General features: G+C 44.3%; 1 protein-coding gene across 2 annotated transcripts in view; it reads right to left on the minus strand.

The window, feature by feature from the left end:
- Positions 1-16856, minus strand: part of LOC112230000 (CDC28 protein kinase regulatory subunit 1B) — a 29141-nt gene extending 12285 nt beyond the window's left edge. The window contains exons 1-3 of one of the 2 annotated variants that reach the window (XM_024396201.2): positions 16660-16856; positions 14213-14280; positions 13928-14055 (exon numbers count right to left, since the gene is read on the minus strand). In XM_024396201.2, the coding sequence (XP_024251969.1) occupies positions 13928-14055; positions 14213-14271 (187 nt within the window). In that variant the 5' untranslated portion in view covers positions 14272-14280; positions 16660-16856. Of the gene's footprint in view, positions 1-13927; positions 14056-14212; positions 14291-16659 lie in introns of both variants that reach the window. The other variant, XM_024396200.2, reaches the window with a different exon arrangement.
- Positions 16857-22788: the final 5932 nt, after the last annotated feature.

Below are 22788 nucleotides of genomic sequence, written 5' to 3' on the forward strand. Positions count from 1 at the left end.
ATGCAACAAATTTATAATTTCAGACTCGAAAAATACAACATCAGCAGGCTCTGCATTTCAGGAATCACAGTAGCAAGTACCCACTGTGCACTGTTCAATTAATTAGCCATTTAAATCAAGTCGTTTTTAGATGAACTCTCCGTTTTTGTAATGACGAAATGGTTTTGATGTGTTTCAAACGTGAGCGTTTCAAAGATGTTGGACTTGATGACAGTTGCTATCCATTTAAGAGCTGTGATTTGTCAAATTCTGGGGCAGGGCTTAGCAAAGGGTCAATAGCATCAGCTATTTTCAACCAATGTTTTTAGGGGGTGGATCAGCTTTAAGAGGATACATTTTAGCTTCCATCAATGTAATTGTCTGCATTTCCAATCCTGCATATATTTGAGTAAAAATGAAATGTGTGTGTGTGATATATACACACACACACACACACACACACACAGGTTAAAGTTATTAAAAACTCATTTCAACCACTCCACAAATGTCTTGTTAACAAACTATAGTTTTGGCAAGTCGGTTAGGACATCTACTTTGTGCTTAACAATTAATTTTTGTTTACAGACAGATTATTTCGATTATAATTCATTGTATCACAATTCCAATGGGTCAGAAGTTTACATACACTAAGTTGACTGTGCCATTAAACAGCTTGAAAATTCCAAAAGCTTTTGATAGGCACACCTCCAATTGACTCAAATGTCAATTAGCCTGTTGATGCATTTCAAGGCCTACCTTCACACTCAGTGCCTCTTTGCTTGACATCATGGAAGGCCATCCAAGTTAAACACTTTTAGGCAACGCTATCAAATACTAATTGAGTGTATGTAACATTCTGACCCACTGGGAATGTGATGAAAGAATAAGCTGAAATAAAATCATTAGCTCTACTATTGTTGACATTTCACATTCTTACAATAAAGTAGTGATCCTAACTGACCTAAGACAGGGAATGTTTGCTAGGATTAAATGTCATGAATTGTGAAAAATGGATTTTAAATGTATTTGGCTACGTTGTATGTAAACTTCCGACTTCAACTGTATAAAATTAACAAAAATATATGGGGGATTGGAAATTATGCAGACAATTATATTGATGGAAGCTACAGCTGCCACGAGTCCGTAGGTTCAGGAATGTTTGTATAACAAAGTCGGACACTCCTGCTAACATGGATACTCCTGTATAATTCCAAAAACTCTGCATGTGGAAAAGAGGCACTCGGAGCTGACTTTCAGTCCGACTCAGGAGGCGTGCACACCGCCCACGGCTTGTTACTTGCTAATGTTCAGTCTCTGGATAATAAACTTGACGAGCTCAGGGCAAGGATATCTTTCCAGAGAGACATCAGGGATTGTAACATAGTCTGTTTCACAGAAACATGGCTCTCTCAAGATATACTGTCTTGGTCCGTTCAGCCAGTTGGGTTCTCAGTTCATCGTGCAGAAAGGAATAAATCTCTCTCCGGGAAGAATAAGGGAGGTCCTGACACTTTTTCATCAAGGATCTCCCTGTACTTTGCTCCATTTAGCTGTCCATCAATCCTTAAGTCTCCCAGTCCCTTCCGTTGTAAATCATCCCCACAGCATGATGTTGCCACCACCATGCTTCACGGTAGGGATTGTGCCAGGTTTCATCCAGACATGACGCTTGGCATTCAGGCCTAAGGGTTCAATATTGGTTTCATCAGACAAGAGAATCGTGTTGCTCATTGTCCGAGTCCTTTTGCCTTCTGGCAAACTACAAGTGGGCTGTCATGCCTTTTACTGAAGAGTGGCTTCAGTCTTTCCACAATAAATAAAACAATTTGGGGGGCGCTGCAGAGATGGTTGTCCTTCTGGAAGGTTATCCCATCTCCACAGAGGAACTCTGTCAAAGTTACCAAGAACCCTATGGTTATATCCCTGACCAAGGCCAATCTCCAGAACATTTCAACCTGGCTCTAACAAGAATAGAAAGAGTGGGAGGCCCCGGTGCACATCTGAGCAAGAGGTACATTAGTGTCTAGTTTGAGAAAGACATCTCATGAGTCCTCAACTGGCAACTTCATTAAATAGTATCCGCATAATTACCTCAACACCAGTGCCCCCGCACATCGACTCTGTACCAGTTCCTCCTGTATATAGCCCCGCTATTGTTATTTACTGCTGCTCTTTAAATTATATATATATTCTTAACTGCACTGTTGGTTAAGGGCTTGTAAGTAATCATTTCACTGTAATTGTTTTTTGGCACATGTGATTTGCCTCAAAGGCCAGCATCCCAGAGTAGTCTCTTCACTGTTGATGAGACTGGGGTTTTGTGGGTACAATTTAATGAAGCTGCCAGTTGAGGACCTGCGAGGCGTCTATTTCTCAAACTAGACAATCAAATGTACTTGTCCTCTTGCTCAGTTGTGCACTGGGGCCTCCCACTCCTTTCTATTCTGGTTAGAGCCAGTTTGCGCTGTTCTCAGATGTCGTACAGCACAGCGTTGTACGAGATCTGCAGTTTCTAGCTTGGAATAGCCTTCATTTCTCAGAACAAGAATAGACTGTCGATTTTCAGAAGAAAGTACTTTGTTTCTGGCCATTTTGAGCCTGTAATCGAACCCACAAATGCTGACGTTCCAGATACTCAACTAATCTGAAGGCCAGTTTCATTGCTTCTTTAATCAGTTTTCAGCTGTGATAACAATTGCAATAGGGTTTTCTAATAATCAATTAGCCTTTTAAAATTGTTAGCTAATCCAAGTTTATAATGTGCCATTGGAACACAGGAGTGATGGTTGCTGATAATGGGTCTCTGTATGCCTATGCAGATATTCAATTTTTTTGTTTGTTTAAAAATCAGTTTCCAGTTACAATAGACATTTACAAGTCTACACTATTTCTGATCAATTTGATGTTATTTTAAAAGGACAAAAAAAAAAGTGTATTTCTTTAAAACATTAACATTTAAGACATTTAAAACATTTACATTTAAAACATTTCTAAGTGACCCCAAACTTTTGAATGTTAGTGTGTGTGGTGTATAAATAAAAGTTAACTGTTAGCTTAATGCCCATGCATCCGACAGCAAGATAGACCTAATTCCACCAAAGCAGCGCTAAATGTTTGTCTGACCTACAAGCCACTCTTGCGTTCCGTAGGCTATATAACAATTATTGAAATAGGCTATAGCAAATAGGGATAGGCAAATGACTCAGAATGTCAGTTTTACACTGCTTGGCACCAGTCAAGTTATATATAGGCTAAACCATCGTCAGTCACATAAATGACGTCACCGTTGACGATGGCTGTCCATCATCGAAGATGCCATCGTAATATCGCCCAACTTTGATCTATTCATTAGTGCAAATCATAGCAAACCATTTTGCAACGAAAACCAATGTCTTCTTGGACAAATGCAGGTAGGTCCATTTCAGCTCATTTACTTCCAAGTGAATACACTCAATGTTACATGATGGTTTGTAAAGCACTAAGTCACAGAGAATTAATTTGGCAACACGAGCTTTAAACAATAAGGAAAATCACACCCTAATCACCATTAATGACCCAAACCCAAGACCTGGGTACAAAATTAATCCCCCAGGTCAGAGATTGTTCCGAGTACAGTAACCTACAGTGTTTGTATAACTTGAACATTATGGTGCTGTATTCACCATGTCACCCTGCCTACTGTACTGATTTAACCCCCATGACTATTCACCATAAGCACAACTGTAAAGTACAGTTCAGTGTTGTATTGCTCTATAGCCTGTACGTTGCTGTATTCATCAGCACTTCAATCTTTCTACCGTACGGAGCGTTAACACTAATACTGGGCTCAACTGTAACTTTTTCTAGCCACTTACAGGTCTTAGTATTTATTTATTTTTTTTACCTTTATTTAACCAGGTAGGCAAGTTGAGAACAAGTTCTCATTTACAATTGCGACCTGGCCAAGATAAAGCAAAACAGTTTGACACATACAACAACAGTTACACATGGAGTAAAACAAACATACAGTCAATAATACAGTATAAACAAGTCTATATACGATGTGAGCAAATGAGGTAAGGGAGGTAAAGGCAAAAAAAGGCCATGGTGGCAAAGTAAATACAATATAGCAAGTAAAACACTGGAATGGTAGATTTGCAATGGAAGAATGTGCAATGTAGAAATAAAAATAATGGGGTGCAAAGGAGCAAAATAAATAATTTAATTAAATACAGTAGGGAAAGAGGTAGTTGTTTGGGCTAAATTATAGGTGGGCTATGTACAGGTGCAGTAATCTGTGAGCTGCTCTGACAGTTGGTGCGTAAAGCTAGTGAGGGAGATAAGTGTTTCCAGTTTCAGAGATTTTTGTAGTTCGTTCCAGTCATTGGCAGCAGAGAAATGGAAGGAGAGGCAGCCAAAGTAAGAATTGGTTTTGGGGGTGACTAGAGAGATATATCTGCTGGAGCGCGTGCTACAGGTGGGTGATGCTATGGTGACCAGCGAGGTGAGATAAGGGGGGACTTTACCTAGCAGGGTCTTGTAGATAACATGGAGCCAGTGGGTTTGGCGACGAGTATGAAGCGAGGGCCAGCCAACGAGAGCGTACAGGTCGCAATGGTGGGTAGTATATGGGGCTTTGGTGACAAAACGGATTGCACTGTGATAGACTGCATCCAATTTATTGAGGAGGGTATTGGAGGCTATTTTGTAAATGACGTCGCCAAAGTCGAGGATTGGTAGGATGGTCAGTTTTACAAGGGTATGTTTGGCAGCATGAGTGAAGGATGCTTTGTTTGCGAAATAGGAAGCCAATTCTAGATTTAACTTTGGATTGGAGATGTTTGATATGGGTCTGGAAGGAGAGTTTACAGTCTAACCAGACAACTAAGTATTTGTAGTTGTCCACGTATTCTAAGTCAGAGCCGTCCAGAGTAGTGATGTTGGACAGGCGGGCAGGTGCAGGTAGCAATCAGTTGAAGAGCATGCATTTAGTTTTACTTGTATTTAAGAGCAATTGGAGGCCACAGAAGGAGAGTTGTATGGCATTGAAGCTTGCCTGGAGAGTTGTTAACAGTGTCCAAAGGGCCAGAAGTATACAGAATGGTGCCGTCTGCGTAGAGGTGGATCAGAGACTCACCAGCAGCAAGAGCGACCTCATTGATGTATACAAAGAGAATAGAGTCAGTCCAAGAATTGAACCCTGTGGCACCCCCATAGAGACTGCCAGAGGTCCGGACAGCAGACCCTCCGATTTGACACACTGAACTCTATCAGAGAAGTAGTTGGTGAACCAGGCGAGGCAATCATTTGAGAAACCAATGCTGTCGAGTCTGCCGATGAGGATGTGGTGATTGACAGAGTCGAAAGCCTTGGCCAGATGAATACGGCTGCACAGTAATGTTTCTTATCGATGGCGGTTAAGATATCGTTTAGGACCTTGAGCGTGGCTGAGGTGCACTCATGACCAGCTCTGAAACCAGATTGCATAGCAGAGAAGGTATGGTGAGATTCGAAATGGTCGGTAATCTGTTTGTTGACTTGGCTTTCGAAGACCTTAGAAAAGGTATGGTAGGATAGATATAGGTCTGTAGCAGTTTGGGTCAAGAGTGTTCCCCCCTTTGAAGAGGGGGATGACCGCAGCTGCTTTCCAATCTTTGGGAATCTCAGATGACACGAAAGAGAGGTTGAACAGGCTAGTAATAGGGGTGGCAACAATTTCGTCAGATCATTTTTTTTTTTTAGAAAGGGTCCAGATTGTCTAGCCCGGCTGATTTGTAGGGGTCCAGATTTTGCAGCTCTTTCAGAACATCAGCTGACTGGATTTGGGAGAAGGAGAAATGGGGAAGGCTTGGGCGAGTTGCTGTGGGGAGTGCAGTGCTGTTGACCGGGGTAGGAGTAGCCAGGTGGAAAGCATGGCCAGCCGTAGAAAAATGCTTATTGAAATTCTCAATTATGGTGGATTTATCAGTGGTGACAGTGTTTCCTATCTTCAGTGCAGTGGGCAGCTGGGAGGAGGTGTTCTCATTCTCCATGGACTTTAGTGTCCCAGAACATTTTTGAGTTAGTGTTGCAGGAAGCAAATTTCTGCTTGAAAAAGCTAGCCTTGGCTTTTCTAACTGCCTGTGTATATTGGTTTCTAGCTTCCCTGAACAGCTGCATATCACAGGGGCCGTTCGATGCTAATGCAGAACACCATAGGATGTTTTTATGTTGGTTAAGGGCAGTCAGGTCTGGGGAGAACCAAGGGCTATACCTGTTCCTGGTTCTAAATTTCTTGAATGGGGCATGTTTATTTAAGATGGTTAGGAAGGCATTTTTAAAAAAATAAACAGGCATCCTCTACTGACGGGATGAGGTCAATGTCCTTCCAGGATACCCCGGCCAGGTCGATTAGAAAGGCCTGCTCGCTGAAGTGTTTCAGGGAGCGTTTGACAGTGATGAGTGGAGGTCGTTTGACCGCTGACCCATTACGGATGCAGGCAATGAGGCAGTGATCGCTGAGATCTTGGTTGAAGACAGCAGAGGTGTATTTAGAGGGCAAGTTGGTTAGGATGATATCTATGAGGGTGCCCGTGTTTAAGGCTTTGGGGAGGTACCTGGTAGGTTCATTGATCATTTGTGTGAGATTGAGGGCATCAAGCTTAGATTGTAGGATGGCTGGGGTGTTAAGCAGATTCCAGTTTAGGTCGCCTAGCAGCACGAGCTCTGAAGATAAATGGGGGGCAATCAGTTCACATAGTATCCAGAGCACAGCTGGGGGCAGAGGGTGGTCTATAGCAGGCGGCAACGGTGAGAGACTTGTTTTTAGAGAGGTGGAGAGGAGAGATTTTTAAAAGTAGAAGTTCAAATTGTTTGGGTACAGACCTGGATAGTAGGACAGAACTCTGCAGGCTATATTTGAAGTAGATTGCAACACCGCCCCCTTTGGCAGTTCTATCTTGTCTGAAAGATGTTGTAGTTAGGGATGAACATTTCAGAATTTTTGTGGTGGTCTTCCTAAGCCATGATTCAGACACAGCTAGATCATCCGGGTTGGCAGAGTGTGCTAAGGCAGTGAATAAAACAAACTTAGGGAGGAGGCTTCTAATGTTAACATGCATGAAACCAAGGCTATTACGGTTACAGAAGTCATCAAAAGAGAGCGCCTGGGGAATAGGAGTGGAGCTAGGCACTGCAGGGCCTGGATTCACCTCTACATTGCCAGAGGAACAGAGGAGTAGTAGAATAAGGGTACGGCTAAAAGCAATAAGAATTGGTCGTCTAGAACGTAGAGTAAAAGGAGGTTTCTGGGGGCGATAAAATAGGATCAAGGTATAATGTACAGACAAAAGGTATGGTTGGATGTCAATACAGTGGAGGTAAACCTAGGTATTGAGTGATGAGAGAGCTATTGTCTCTAGAAACATCATTGAAACCAGGAGATGTCATTGCATGTGTGGGTGGTGGAACTAATAGGTTGGATAAGGTATAGTGAGCAGGACTAGAGGCTCTACAGTGAAATAAGCCAGTAAACACTAACCAGAACAGCAATGGACAAGGCATATTGACATTAAGGAGAGGCATGCTTAGTCGAGTGATCAAAAGGGTCCAGTGAGTAGAGAGGTTGGTTGGGGTCACGGCAATTTAGACAGCTAGCCAGGCCATCGGTAGCAAGCTAGCATAGGATGGAGGTCTGTTATTAGCCACCTCCTGCATTAGTGGGGTTCCGTGTGGTAGAGGGGATTAATCCAAATCACACAACAACAAAAAATATAGTTATAGAGGCCCAAGAAAGAAAAATAAATAATAAAAATAAATAAGTCCGATTGTCTATTCAGATCGCATGCCGATAAGACAGCTAACGGTTAGCGGGCCGCAGATGGGCGTTCAGGTAACGTCGCGACGGAGGAGCCAGCCGGATAACTCCTTCGGGTCGATAACGTCGGCAGTCCAGTTGTGAAGGCCCGGTGGGGTTCCGCGTAGGCAGTAAAACTACGCATAATTTATTTCTTAACTTTTCCTCAGCTGTTGCCTAAATTGTTACTCTTCATTAGATTTTTCCATCTTGGTATTGTTTGCTCAATTTCACTTTATGGCCTATAATATTTGCAATTCAAAATACATCTGTGAATAGCATAGAATCCGACTTTCAAAATTATTCCAACTTTAGGACATTAAAATAAATAAGTTTGGAAAATACTGTTCATAATTTGTCTTAATGCTAATATGTTATTTTAGTTATGGAGCTGTTGTCTTATGCCTTGCTCAACTGTAAGATTTGTAAAAATGTCTATTTATTTGGTCCCTCTCTCATCATTTTAGGCCTCCCATGTTTGAGATGTCCTAGAACTCTGTTAGATGTATTTGTTCATGAAATAGCACAGCAGGAGAACTCTACCATGCATTGAACTGAAAAAGTGGCTTGAGAGGCCAAGTTCTATATCAAATGCAGAGAAAATAGAAAATGTGGGCTTCTATAAACAAGACACCGAAGTGTCCGCTATAAAAATAGACTGCGGCTATTGGCCCAGATCTGGAAAATCAAGAGAAAAATTATTTGACTCGATATTTTGCACTGCTATGGTGTGCCTCTTAGCTCAGTCTACATTGCTCTCTTGCATTGTGTAAATAACATTTATTGAAATATCTACAGTAAAACCAAGCCATGAGGTCAAAGCAATTGTCCGTAGAGCTCCAAGACAGGATTGTGTCGAGGCAAAGATCTGGGGAAGGGTACCTAAAAAAATTATTCAGCATTGAAGGTCCCCAAGAACACAGTGGCCTCCATTCTTGATTTTATTTAACCAGCCAAGTCAGTTAAGAACAAATTCTTATTTAAAATGACGGCCTACCAAAAGGCAAAAGGTCTCCTGCGGGGATGGGGATTAAAATATGACAAAACGCATCATGACGAGACAACACTACATAAGAGACCAAAGACAACATAGCAAGGCAGCAACACAACATGGTAGCAGCACAAAACATGGTACAAACATTATTGTGCAGAGACAACAAAGTTCAAGACGGTAGAGACAACAATACATCACATAAAACAACAACTGTCAGTAAGAGTGTCCATGATTGAGTCTTTGAAGAGATTGAGATAATAGTCCAGTTTGAGTGTTTGTTGCAGCTCATTCTTCTTAAAAATTGAATAAGTTTGGAACCACCAAGACTCTTCCTAGAGCTAGCCGCTAGACCGAACTGAGCAATCAGGGGAGAAGGGCCGGGTCAGGGAGGTGACAGAGAAGTCCCAGAGTTCATTTGTGGAGATGGGAGAATCTCTGCAGCACTGCACCAATCAGTCCTTTATGGTAGAGTGGCCAGACAAGCCACTCCTCAGTAAAAAGGCACACAACAGCCAGCTTGGAGATGGCCAAAAGGCACCTAAAGGACTCTCAGACCATGAGAAACAAGATTCTCTGGTCTGATGAAACCAACATTTACATTTTTTGGCCTGAATGCCAAGCATCACGTCTGGAGAAAGCTTGGCACTGCTCATCACCTGGTCAATACCATCCCTACGGTGAAGCATGGTGGTGGCTGCATCATGCTGTGGGGATGTTTTTTAGCGGCAGGGAATGAGAGACTGTCAGGATCGAGGGAAAGATGAACAGAGCAAAGTACAAAGAGATCCTTGAAGAAAACTTGCCCTAGAGATCTCAGACTGGGGCGAAGGTTCAACATTCAACGACCCTAAGCACACAGCCAAGACAACGCAGGTGTGGCTTCAGGACAAGTATCTGAATGTCCTTGAGTAGCCCAGCAGGAGCACAAACTTGAACCCGATCGAACATCTCTCTAGAGATCCCTCAAAATAGCTGTGCAGCAACGCTCTCCATCCAACTTGACGGGATCTGCATAGAATGGGAGAAAATCTCCAAATACAGGCATGTCAAGCTTGAAGTGTCATAAGAGGCTGTAATAGCTGCTAAAGGTGCTTCAACAAAAGTACAGAGTAAAGGGTCTGAAAACATATGCACGCGATTTAAAAAATGTATGAATTTGCAAAAAGGTCTAAAACTTTATTTTTCATTATGGGGTATTGTGTATATTGAGAGGGGGGAAAAACTAGTGAATCCTTTTTGGAAAGGCTGGAACGTAACAATGTAAAAGTGAAGGGGTCTGAATACACTCTTTTCTGGGTTCCCAACTTCTTTATTTTTGCCTAGGACACGGCTTAACCTCTTGAAACTAGGGGGCACTATTTTCATTTTTAGAAAAATAACGTTCCCAAAGTAAACGGTCTATTGTCAGGACAAGATGCTAGAAAATTCATATAATTGACAGCTTAGGATAGAAAACTCTAAAGTTTCCAAAACTGTAAAAATATTGTGTGTAAGTATAACAGAACTGATATTGCAGGCGAAAGCCTGAGAAAAATCCAATCAGGAAGGGACTCCTCTTATTTAGAAAAGCCAAAGCCCCCACCATTTCTAATTTACCCAAATCCAGATAGTCGATGTTCTGAAAGACCTGCAAAATCTGGACCCCTACAAAGCATCCAGGCTAGACAATCTGGACCCTCTCTTTTTAAAATGATCTGCTGAAATTGTTGCCACCCCTATTACTAGCCTGTTCAACCTCTCTTTCGTGTCGTCTGAGATCCCTAAAGATTGGAAAGCTGCCGCGGTCATCCCCCTCTTCAAAAGGGGGTGACACTCTAGACCCAAACTGCTACAGACCTATATCTATCCTACCCTGTCTTTCTAAAGTCTTCAAAAGCCTAGTTAAACAGATTACCGACCATTTCGAATCCCACCATACCTTCTCCGCTATGCAATCTGGTTTCAGAGCTGGTCATGGGTGCACCGCAGCCACGCTCAGGGTTCTAAACGACATCATAACAGTCATCGATAAGAGACATTACTGTGCAGCCGTATTCATCGACCTGGCCAAGGCTTTTGACGCTATCAATCACCACATCCTCATCGGCAGACTCGGTTTCTCAAATGATTGCCTCTGATAGAGTTCAGTGTGTCAAATCGGAGGGCCTGTTGTCCAGACCTCTGACAGTCTCTATGGGTGTGCCAAAGGGTTAAATTCTCAGTCCGACTCTCTTTTCTGTATACATCAATGATGTTGCGCTTGCTGCTGGTGATTCTCTGATCCACCTCTACGCAGACGCCACCATTCTGTATACTTCTGGCCCTTCTTTGGACACTTAACTAACCTCCAGACGAGCTTCAATGCCATACAACTCTACTTCCTTGGCCTCCAACTGCTCTTAAACGCAAGTAAAACTAAATGCATGTGTTACGTTCCCCAGACTATGTGTTGTAGTTTGTGTATTTGCATGTGTTTATTTCAGGAAATGGCTTCCTGAAATCCCTCAAGCAGCTGATTGGTCGACTCCAGGGCTAATTGGAGCGCTGACCACGCCCCCTCGTCAAGACACAGCTTTCTCCAATTACCCATTCCTTCAGAAGCTATATAAAAGCCAGTGTTCTGTTCAGGAGATCTCTTTTTTTGTAGAGGATTTTGCTGGAGGTAGATTTGCTAGAGAGATTTGCTGGGAGGTCATTGTAGAGATTTTGCTAGAGGTTGATTTTGCTGGGAGTTCATTGCTGAGAGTTGGTATGTTTTGTGAGTTTGTTGCTCAGATAGAACTTATTTGATGTCCTTTGTCTCTTAGTTTGTTTGTGAAATTGTTTAATATTCTGTTTCATTTGTTCCCAGGGGGGAAGGGGAAGGCACCTAGGGAGTGCTTAGGCGAGAGGCCCGCGGGCATACATATACCCGTAGCATATTCGCTGTCTAGGCACACTAGGTAAGACCTGGGCAGACCACCCCTTGTATTTTGGTTAGGGCACCAGGTGGTGCTAAATTAGGTAAGTAGTGGGTAGGCAGGTAAGATAGGAGGGGGGGGGGCTTTGAGATTTACTTTCTTTGCTTTGGTTCCGCCCAGCCCCTTTTCCCCATATTACCGTGTAAAGGAATAAAGTCCTTGTAAACGGTACCACATTCTGCTTGTTGTCATTTTTACTCGCACCTACAGTCCATACCTTTTTCGCTTCACAGAGCGTTTAGTTGTAGCAGGGTGTTGCGTTCCCTGTTCATAGAGGCGTGCGTAACACATGCTTTTCAAGCGATCGCTGCCCGTATCTGCTCGCCCGTCCAGCATCACTACTCTGGACGGCTCTGACTTAGAATACGTGGACAACTACAAATACCTGGGTGTCTGGTTAGACTGTAAACTCTCCTTCCAGACTCGCATTAATAAGAATCTCCAATCCAAAATTAAATCTAGAATCGGCTTCCTATATCGCAACAAAGCATCCTTCACTCATGCTGCCAAACATACCCTCGTAAAACTGACCATCCTACCGATCCTCGACTTCGGTGATGTCATCTATAAAATAGCCTCCAACACTCTACTCAACAAACTGGATGCAGTCTATCACAGTCCAATCCATTTTGTCACCAAAGCCCCATACACTACCCACCATTGCGACCTGTACGCTCTCGTTGGTTGACCCTCCCTTCATACTCGTCGCCAAACCCACTGGCTACAGGTTATCTACAAGTCTCCGCTATGTAAAGCCCCGCCTTATCTCAGCTCACTGGTCACCATAGCAGCACCCACTCGTAGCACGCGCTCCAGCAGGTACATCTCACTGGTCACCCCCAAAGCCAATTCCTCCTTTGGTCGTCTTTCCTTCCAGTTCTCTGCTGCCCATGACTGGAACGAATTGCAAAAATCTCTGAAGCTGGAGACTCACATCTCCCTCACTAGCTTTAAGCACCAGCTGTCAGAGCATTTTACAGATCACTGCACCTGTACTTAGCCTATCTGTAAACAGCCCATATATCTACCTGATCCCATCCCCATACTGCTCCTTTGCACCCAAGTATCTCTACCTGCACATTCATCTTCTGCCGATCTACCATTCCAGTGTTTAATTGTTATATTGAAATTACTTCGCCATCATGGCCTATTTATTTCCTTAACTTACCTCATTTGCACTCACTGTATATAGACATTTTGTTTTATTTTGTTCTACTGTATGCTTTGTTTATTCCATGTGTAACTGTGTTGTATGTGTCGAATTGCTACGCTTTATCTTGGCCAGGTCGCAGTTGCAAATGAGAACTTGTTCTCAACTAGCCTACCTGGTTAAATAAAGGTGAGAAAAAAATAGCATTTTTTAAAAAGCTCTGCGTTCCTATGCGTCTCTATTGAGCAGTGAATGGGATATCAACCAGATTCCTTTTTCTATGGCTTCCCTAATGTGTCTAGTGTCACAATACATAGTTTCAGGCTTTTTTTTGAAAAATTAGCCTGAACGACAACATTGTGTCAGTGGTCAGCTGGAGGCTCTCAGAGTGATTTGTGCGTAATAGACAAATGCGACCACTGTTTCTCTCTATCCTACTAAGAAGCCACCTGTCCCGGTTGATATATTATCAAATAGATATTTCAAAAACACCTCGAGGATTGATTATAAAAAACGTTTGCCATGTTTCTGTCGATATTATGGATCTAATTTGGAATATTTTTCGGCGTTGTCGTGACCGCAGTTTCCGGTGGATTTCTCAACCAAACGTGAAGTACAAACGGAGGTATTTCGGCTATAAAAATCATCTTTATGGGACAAAATGAACATTTTCTGTCTAACTGGGAGTCTCATGAGTGAAAATATCCAAAGCTCAAAGGTAAACGATTTAATTTGATTGCTTTTCTGATTTGTGACCAAGCTGCCCGCTCCTAGCTAGGCATAATGCTATGCTAGGCTATCGGTAAACTTACAAATGCTTGTCTTGCTTTGGCTGTAGAGCATAATTTCAAAATCTGAGATGACAGGGTGATTAACAAAAGGCGAAGCTGTGTTTCAATATATTTCACTTGTGATTTCATGAATATGAATATTTTCTGTCCGTTGCGTTTTGCTAATTAGTGTCAGTTGATGACAATTCTCCCAGAACCGGGAGAGAGAGTTCCAAGATTAATGACTAGCCCTGTAAAATCTGTCAGTGACTGTCAGTGTACCTGGTTGATGGATCATGTAGTGTATCCAGCCTTGACTCTGCTGGACGCCCAGGTTCCTCCACTCAGTCTCTGACATCAGATGGGTCTTGGGCACACGCTTGGCAATGTCCTTGGGCAGCATCACATGCCTACAGACAGTGGAGAAATGGAACGGTACTTTACGGAGTCACGTTGTGTCAACATCACAGGGCTGGGAGGGAAGATAGCTGCCAGGCAAGACGTGTCAGTACTAGCTATATAGCTATATCAAAACCAGTTTAGAAGAAAAAAGTACCGTCAACTTACCTATACTCAAATTTCTCATCGTCATATTTGTCAGAGTAATATATCTGCTTCTGAGACATGATGCCAACCTGAAAAAAACTAAAACAATCACTTTAGTTAGTCCAAGGAAGATGAGTGAAGGAATGGATTAGTGGCAAACAAAAATGGTGCCCGTGTGACCTAGTAAATCCATGCCTAGTTCCAACTTTTGTTGTTGGAGTGAAGGTTTTGGACCGATGGGAGTTACCTGGGAGATCTGTTTGACATCTTGATGAAAAGCACAGATGCGTTGCATCAGTGAGGATAACAAGTGGGCTTATTTATTTTTTGCGTGTTTAAGGGGCATGCTTTGAATAAGATTTCAGATTGGAAGGTGTTGTGTGGATCTGTGAAGTAAGGGCGCCTATCAAGGGGGTTCTCTGGAATGGAGCTAAAAGTGAGTGCAAAGGATGTAACTGAAAAGTAGCTGCAGTGGTGGTATGGTGGCTGGAGAGAGAAGGCCCACTCATTCATTATTTTGGTCTGTAAAGAAGTCTCTCACACGTATTTTTGGGTTGTGAGATATCCTGTACGAGACATGGTGCCCAAATCCATGTAGTGTGATAAATGTAAAATATTTGGATATGTCAATTGTATGTTTTGGAGAGGATTATTGTATGGCAGTTGAAGCAAATTGCTGCAATTGTGGTGTTGAACATGCGCCCTAATTCCTAAAGTGCCTTGTTACGTGAAAGCGAGAGGTGGCAAGAGTAAGTGCTGGTCAGCGTTTCTCCCTATTCGGAAGCAGTCAGAAGAGGAACGTTGAAGAAAACATGTTAGTTAGAGACCAGGATCCTGCCATGTTAAAAAGGTGGACTTTGTATTGTTTACTGCATTGGTTATAAACTGCACAGTGCAAACAAAATAGTAAATCTGAGAAAAATAGACGTTGCGGCTGAAAGTTTAGGGACTCTGGGATTTTACATTAGAGGCATTACAAGGAACTATGACCGAAGGAGTGGGATGGGTGTATTTATGTATTTCTTTGATTTGTTGCCATGTTTTTTCGTTCACTACCCAAGCAATAGGTGGCAGCAATACACCTAATCGGTTAGTCTGCCAACAAACCCCATTGAAGTAAAGGCAATAGAAATAAGACAATTACAGGTTTGTCAGATCAATGCCCCTGCATAGCGCATCATAAACTAAGGTAGCATTATTTGTCTAAGGCGACAAGCTTCGGCTACGAGCTAGCAAACCAATCTAGGTCAGCTATTTATCACTGCATCATACTAGGCCGGACACATTACATTTTTAACAATGCTTTAAAAATAAAAAGTAGTTCAATGCATCCGCGGTGGAGCCGTTTCAAAATATTACCATATCACAGCTGCATGCCGTAGTTTTGAAGTAATCATGAAAAAACAGGCCTTATTTTAGGGCATTTTTCACCCTGCCAGCTCCTATTAGTTCTATTGAACACTGTGGCACCAACTCGCCTTTCGAACCCCATGTTGTTGTAATGTCACAATGGCAACTACGCTATAGTTGGCAATTCAGACCTGCTCACGTTGTTTATAGTTAAAATGTTAACAAAAAGAAACTTTACTGAGGTCGTCCCCTTGTTTACAACAGGGAAATATAAGCATGTCTGTCTATTTTGCCAAATATCTCCAGAATAATATTTTTTTTAATTGGACACCACTTTAATCATGAGATTCTCATATTTCTAATTATCTCGTTGTCATCAAACGCTAGCCCCGAAATACCTTTTGCCCTTGGAACGCTGAGCTCCCCCCAATGTTGTCCTATGGAGAAGCATGCTGGCATATTTCACCAAATATCTCGCAATGTGTATATTTAGATTTCCTCAATTCGGACACCATTTTAAATCATGAGAATCCCATCTTTCGAATGGTGTGAGCCTGGGCAGTGTATCTCATCATACGCTAGACCAGAAATAGTCTGAAATTGCCATTATTTTCCTACTTCCTCGTTTTGCAGACATAAGCACACTTGGCACCATTGATGTGCGGATGTTTACTTTATACACGAGTTGTTATTTTTCCAGAATCGTCCTAAGAAAATATTGTAGTGGTAAAATAAGTAGCGATACATTTTTTGGTGCCATTTAGGCCAAATGGAATTCTAAACTTCACTCCAGTCAAAACAGGCTCTGCGAACGTTCGATTCCATTCATTTGCTATGGGCTCGCGCTAGTGTTCCAGCTTAGCTAACGTTCTTAAGCCGTTTTTCAGCCTTGGGTGAATCGACGTTTTATTGTCCAGCCTAATTATACATAACTAGCTACTCAAGTCAACCAGACTGTTCTAGCTAACATAGTTCTCACAAAATGCCACCCAACAACTGTTGAAACTCGTAAAATTAGCTGGCTAACTACTCTAGTTAACAATAAAATGCATTAGCTAACTACTATAGCAGGCTTAGCTAGCTACTAGCTTTGACAACACAAGTAAAGCACAAATCACCTTTATCCACGTGGCTTGTTCCAAATGATTGTACTGGTGATTTCCTAACGAGAATCTAGATATATCACAAAATAACTGTTGTTTCTAGAATATTGTCCTGTTTCTGATGTAGTCGATGGACCTTTTTCAAGTTTGCTACGAGTTTCCCTCTCTAAATGTTAGCTACTGATCCGGTCTTTCACCATTCAAAAAGCCACCGCTGCTTCTCATTGGTCAATCCTCTCACAGAAATGATCATGTGATTTATCTCGGCCCTGTCATTGGTTAGAATCTAACCATATATAACCAAGAATCTTATATATATATATATATATGAAGAAAAGGGGGAAAAAAAAATATATATATATACCAATGGGATTCGTATCTCATTTATTTATCGTTGGATTAATCGAACCTCCTCATTTATATATATATACCACAAATGCAAATTCCATCTAGACACTGTTGCCCAAGAGCACACAAAAAACGATACATACCTTGGCCTAAACATCAGCGCCACAGGTAACTTCCACAAAGCTGTGAACGATCTGAGAGACAAGGCAAGAAGGGCATTCTATGCCATCAAAAGGAACATAAATTTCAACATACCAATTAGGATCTGGCTAAAAATACTTGAAACAGTCATAGAGCCCATTGACCTTTATGTTTGCGAGTTCTGGGGTCCGCTCACCAACCAAGACTTTACAAAAGGGGACAAACACCAAATTGAGACTGCATGCAGAATTCTGCAAAAATATCCTCCGTGTACAACGTAGAACACCAAATAATGCACGCAGAGCAGAATTAGGCCGATACCCACTAATTATCAAAATCCAGAAAAGAGCCGTTAAATTCTACAACCACCTAAAAGGAAGCGATTCCCAAACCTTCCATAACAAAGCCATCACTGACAGAGAGATGAACCTGGAGAAGAGTGCCCTAAGCAAACTGGTCCTGGGGCTCTGTTCACAAACACACCCCACAGAGCCCCAGGACAGCAGCACAATTAGACCCAACCAAATCATGAGAAAGCAAAAAGATAATTACTTGACACATTGGAAAGAATTAACAAAAAAACAGAGCAAACTAGAATGCTATTTGGCCCTAAACAGAGAGTACACAGCAGCAGAATACCTGACCACTGTGACTGACCCAAACTTAAGGAAAGCTTTGACTATGTACAGACTCAGTGAGCATAGCCTTGCTATTGAGAAAGGCAGCCATAGGCAGACATGGCTCTCAAGAGAAGACAGGCTATGTGCTCACTGCCCACAAAATGAGGTGGAAACTGAGCTGCACTTCCTAGCCTCCTGCCAAATGTATGACCATATTAGAGAGACATATTTCCCTCAGATTACACAGATCCACAAAGAATTCGAAAACAAATCCAATTTTGATAAACTCCCATATCATTGTATATAGACTTGTTTATACTGTATTATTGACTGTATGTTTGTTTTACTCCATGTGTAACTCTGTGTCGTTGTATCTGTCGAACTGCTTTCCTTTATCTTGGCCAGGTCGCAATTGTAAATGAGAACTTGTTCTCAACTTGCCTACCTGGTTAAATAAAGGTAAAATAAAAAATAAAATAAATAAATATCTACTGGGTGAAATTCCACAGTGTGCCATCACAGCAGCAAGATTTGTGACCTGTTGCCACAAGAAAAGGGCAACCAGTGAAGAACAAACACCATTGTAAATACAACCCATATTTATGCTTATTTATTTTATATTGTGTACTTTAACCATTTGTCCATTGTTAAAACACTGTGTATATATATATATATATATATATATAATATGACATTTGTAATGTCTTTATTGTTTTGAAACTTCTGTATGTGTAATGTTTACTGTTAATTTTATTGTTTATTTCACTTTTGTATATTATCTACCTCACTTGCTTTGGCAATGTTAACACATGTTTCCCATGCCAATAAAGCCCCTTGAATTGAATTGAATGGAGGAATGTATAACGCCCCACCCAGCAGAATGTCGACCAATCACGTTCACTTCATCATGCTGCGTCATAAGGTTGTACTGATGGTCATTCCGGCTCTTTTCAGTGAGCCGGCTCGTTCGGCTCAGCTCACCAAAAAGATCCGTCACTTTTCGTTCCCAAACGGCTCTTTAAAAAAATATATGTTTTGTATTTTTTCAAGTCTTGACTATGACTGGTGTTAAAACAATTCTAATGAAATTATTAAATGAAATCATACTCTACCTTAACCACAATGTATTTAAAAATGCATTGGTTTGTTATGAAGTATAATGTAACGGTTTTCTAGTGGTGATGAAGGAGAGTCGGACCAAACTGCAGCGTGTCGATTGCGATCCATATTTATTAAACAAAACGTAAACACGACTAAACACTAAACACTACAAAACAATAAACGTAATGAAAACCGAAAACAGCCTATCTAGTGCAAACTAACAGAGAGTACAAGTAAGACACTAAGGACAATCACCCACGACAAACTCAAAGAATATGGCTGCCTAAATATGGTTCCCAATCAGAGACAACGATAAGCACCTGCCTCTGATTGAGAACCACTCCAGACAGCCATAGACTTTGCTAGACAACCCACTAAGCTACAATCCCAATACCACCACCAAAACCCCAAGACAAACACACCACAATTACAAAAACCCCATGCCACACCCTGGCCTGACCAAATACATAAAGATAAACACAAAATACTTTGACCAGGGCGTGACAGAACCCCCCCCCTAAGGTGCGGACTCCCGAACGCACCTCAAAACAATAGGGAGGGTCCGGGTGGGCGTCTGTCCATGGTGGCGGCTCCGGCGCGGGACGTGGACCCCACTCATTTAATGTCTTAGTCCCAAACCCTTCGTCCCTGGATAGTCCACCCTCGCCGCCGACCATGGCCTAGTAGTCCTCACCCAGAACCCCACTGGACTGAGGAGCAGATCGGGACTGAAGGACAGCTCGGGACTGAGGCAGCTCGGGACTGAGGGGAAGCTCGGGAGTGAGAGAAAGCTCAGGAGTGAGAGGAAGCTCAGGAGTGAGAGGAAGCTCAGGAGTGACAGGAAGCTCAGGAGTGACAGGAAGCTCAGGAGTGACAGGAAGCTCAGGAGTGACAGGAAGCTCAGGAGTGACAGGAAGCTCAGGAGTGACAGGAAGCTCAGGAGTGACAGGAAGCTCAGGAGTGAGAGGAAGCTCAGGAGTGAGAGGAAGCTCAGGAGTGAGAGGAAGCTCAGGCAGGTAGATAGATCTACCAGCTCCTGGCTGGCTGGTGGTTTCAGCAGATCCTGGCTGACTGGCAGATCCTGGCTGACTGGCAGATCCTGGCTGACTGGCAGATCTGGAAGATCCTGGCTGACTGGCAGATCTGGAAGATCCTGGCTGACTGGCAGATCTGGAAGAGTCTGGTTGACTGGCAGATCTGGAAGAGTCTGGTTGACTGGCAGATCTGGAAGAGTCTGGTTGACTGGCAGATCTGGAAGAGTCTGGCTGACTGGCGGATCTGGAAGAGTCTGGCTGACTGGCGGATCCTGGCCGACTGGCAGATCCTGGCCGACTGGCACTACTGGCAGATCCTGGCCGACTGGCACTTCTGGCGGATCCTGGCTGACTGGCACTTCTGGCGGATCCTGGAAGACTGGTGGATCCTGGCTGACTGGTGGATCCTGGCAGACTGGCGAATCCTGGCAGACTGGCGAATCCTGGCTGACTGGCGGATCTAACTGATCCTGACAGACTGGCGACGCTGGGCAGACTGGCGGCGCTGGGCAGACTGGCGACGCTGGGCAGACTGGCGACGCTGGGCAGACTGGCGACGCTGGGCAGACTGGCGACGCTGGGCAGACTGGCGACGCTGGGCAGACTGGCGACGCTGGGCAGACTGGCGACGCTGGGCAGACTGGCGACACTGGGCAGACTGGCGACGCTGGGCAGACTGGGAGCACTGGCTGCGCTGGGCAGACTGGCGGCACTGGCGGCGCTGGGCAGACTGGCGGCACTGGCGGCGCTGGGCAGACTGGCGGCTCCTTGCAGACTGACAGCTCCTTGCAGACTGACAGCTCCTTGCAGACTGACAGCTCCTTGCAGACTGGCAGCTCCTTGCAGACTGACAGCTCCTTGCAGACTGACAGCTCCTTGCAGACTGACGGCTCCTTGCAGACTGACAGCACTGGCTGCTTCATGTAGACTGACAGCTCTGGCTGCTCCTTGCAGACTGGCAGCTCCATGCAGACTGGCAGCTCTGGCTGCTCCATGCAGACTGACATCTCTGGCTGCTTCATGCAGACTGGCAGCTCTGGCTGCTCCATGCAGACTGGCCGCTCTGGCTGCTCCATGCAGACTGACAGCTCTGGCTGCTCCATGCAGACTGACAGCTCTGGCTGCTCCATGCAGACTGGCTGCTCCATGCAGACTGGCAGCTCTGGCTGCTCCATGCAGACTGACAGCTCTGGCTGCTCCTTGCAGACTGGCAGCTCTGGCTGCTCCTTGCAGACTGGCAGCTCTGGCTGCTCCATGCAGACTGACAGCTCTGGCTGCTCCATGCAGACTGACAGCTCTGGCTGCTCCATGCAGACTGACAGCTCTGGCTGCTCCATGCAGACTGACATCTCTGGCTGCTCCATGCAGACTGACAGCTCTGGCTGCTCCATGCAGACTGACAGCTCTGGCTGCTCCATGCAGACTGACAGCTCTGGCTGCTCCATGCAGACTGACAGCTCTGGCTGCTCTATGCGGACTGACAGCTCTGGCTGCTCCATGCAGGCTGGCAGCTCTGGCTTCTCCATGCAGGCTGGCAGCTCTGGCTCCGCTGAGCAGGCGGGAGACTCCGGCAGCGTAGGAGAGGAGAAAGGCTCTGGCTGCGCTAAACAGGCGGGAGGCTCCGGCAGCGCTGTAGAGGAGGAAGGCTCTGGCTGCGCTGAACAGGCGGGAGGCTCCGGCAGCGCTGTAGAGGAGAAAGGCTCTGGCTGCGCTAAACAGGCGGGAGACTCCAGCAGCGCAGGAGAGGAGAAAAGCGCTGGCTGCGCTGAACAGGCGAGGCACACTGAAGGCCTGGTGCATGGTGCTGGAACTGGTGGTACTGGATCGAGGACACGCACAGGAAGCCTGGTGCGGGGAGCTGCTACCGGAGGACTGGAGTGTGGAGGTGGCACAGGATGGGCTAGACCGTGAAGGCGTACTGGAGATCTTGAGAGCAGTGTTGGCACAGGATGTGCAAGGCTAGGGATGTGCACAGGAGGCCTGTTGCGTGAGGCTGGCACCAACTTCACCAGCCGACTAACACGCACCTCAGGACGAGTATGGAGCGCTAACCCAGGTGCCATCAAATCCCCAACACGTTCCGTCGGGCGAATTCCATGCAAAAGCACCAACACAGCAACTCCCTCATTTCTCTCTCCTCCAATTTCCCCATTAACTCCTTCACAGTCTCTGGTTCTGGTCTCCTCCTTGGCTCCTCACGATAAACAGGGAGAGTTGGCTCAGGTCTGACTCCTGACTCTGCCACACTCTCCCTGAGCCCCCCAAGAAATTTTTGGGGCTGATTCTCAGGCTTCCATCCGCTACGCCGTGCTGCCTCCTCATATCTGCGCCTCTCAGCTTTCGCCGCCTCCAGTTCTTCCTTTGGGGCGGCGATATTCTCCAGGCTGAGCCCAGGGTCCTTTACCGTCCAGTTCTTCCTCCCATGTCCATTTCTCCAGGTGGTGCAGCCTCTCCCACTGCAGCTGCTGCTGCTCCTGCTGCTGCTGCCTCTGTTGCCTCTCCTGTGGTTCCTGCCTGTTAACACGCTGCTTGGTCCGTTGGTGGTGGGTGATTCTGTAACGGTTTTCTAGTGGTGATGAAGGAGAGTCGGACCAAACTGCAGCGTGTCGATTGCGATCCATATTTATTAAACAAAACGTAAACACGACTAAACACTAAACACTACAAAACAATAAACGTAATGAAAACCGAAAACAGCCTATCTAGTGCAAACTAACAGAGAGTACAAGTAAGACACTAAGGACAATCACCCACGACAAACTCAAAGAATATGGCTGCCTAAAATATGGTTCCCAATCAGAGACAACGATAAGCACCTGCCTCTGATTGAGAACCACTCCAGACAGCCATAGACTTTGCTAGACAACCCACTAAGCTACAATCCCAATACCACCACCAAA

This window comes from Oncorhynchus tshawytscha, linkage group LG31 (assembly GCF_018296145.1).
Source record: "Oncorhynchus tshawytscha isolate Ot180627B linkage group LG31, Otsh_v2.0, whole genome shotgun sequence".
NCBI classification, from domain to species: Eukaryota; Metazoa; Chordata; class Actinopteri; order Salmoniformes; family Salmonidae; genus Oncorhynchus; species Oncorhynchus tshawytscha.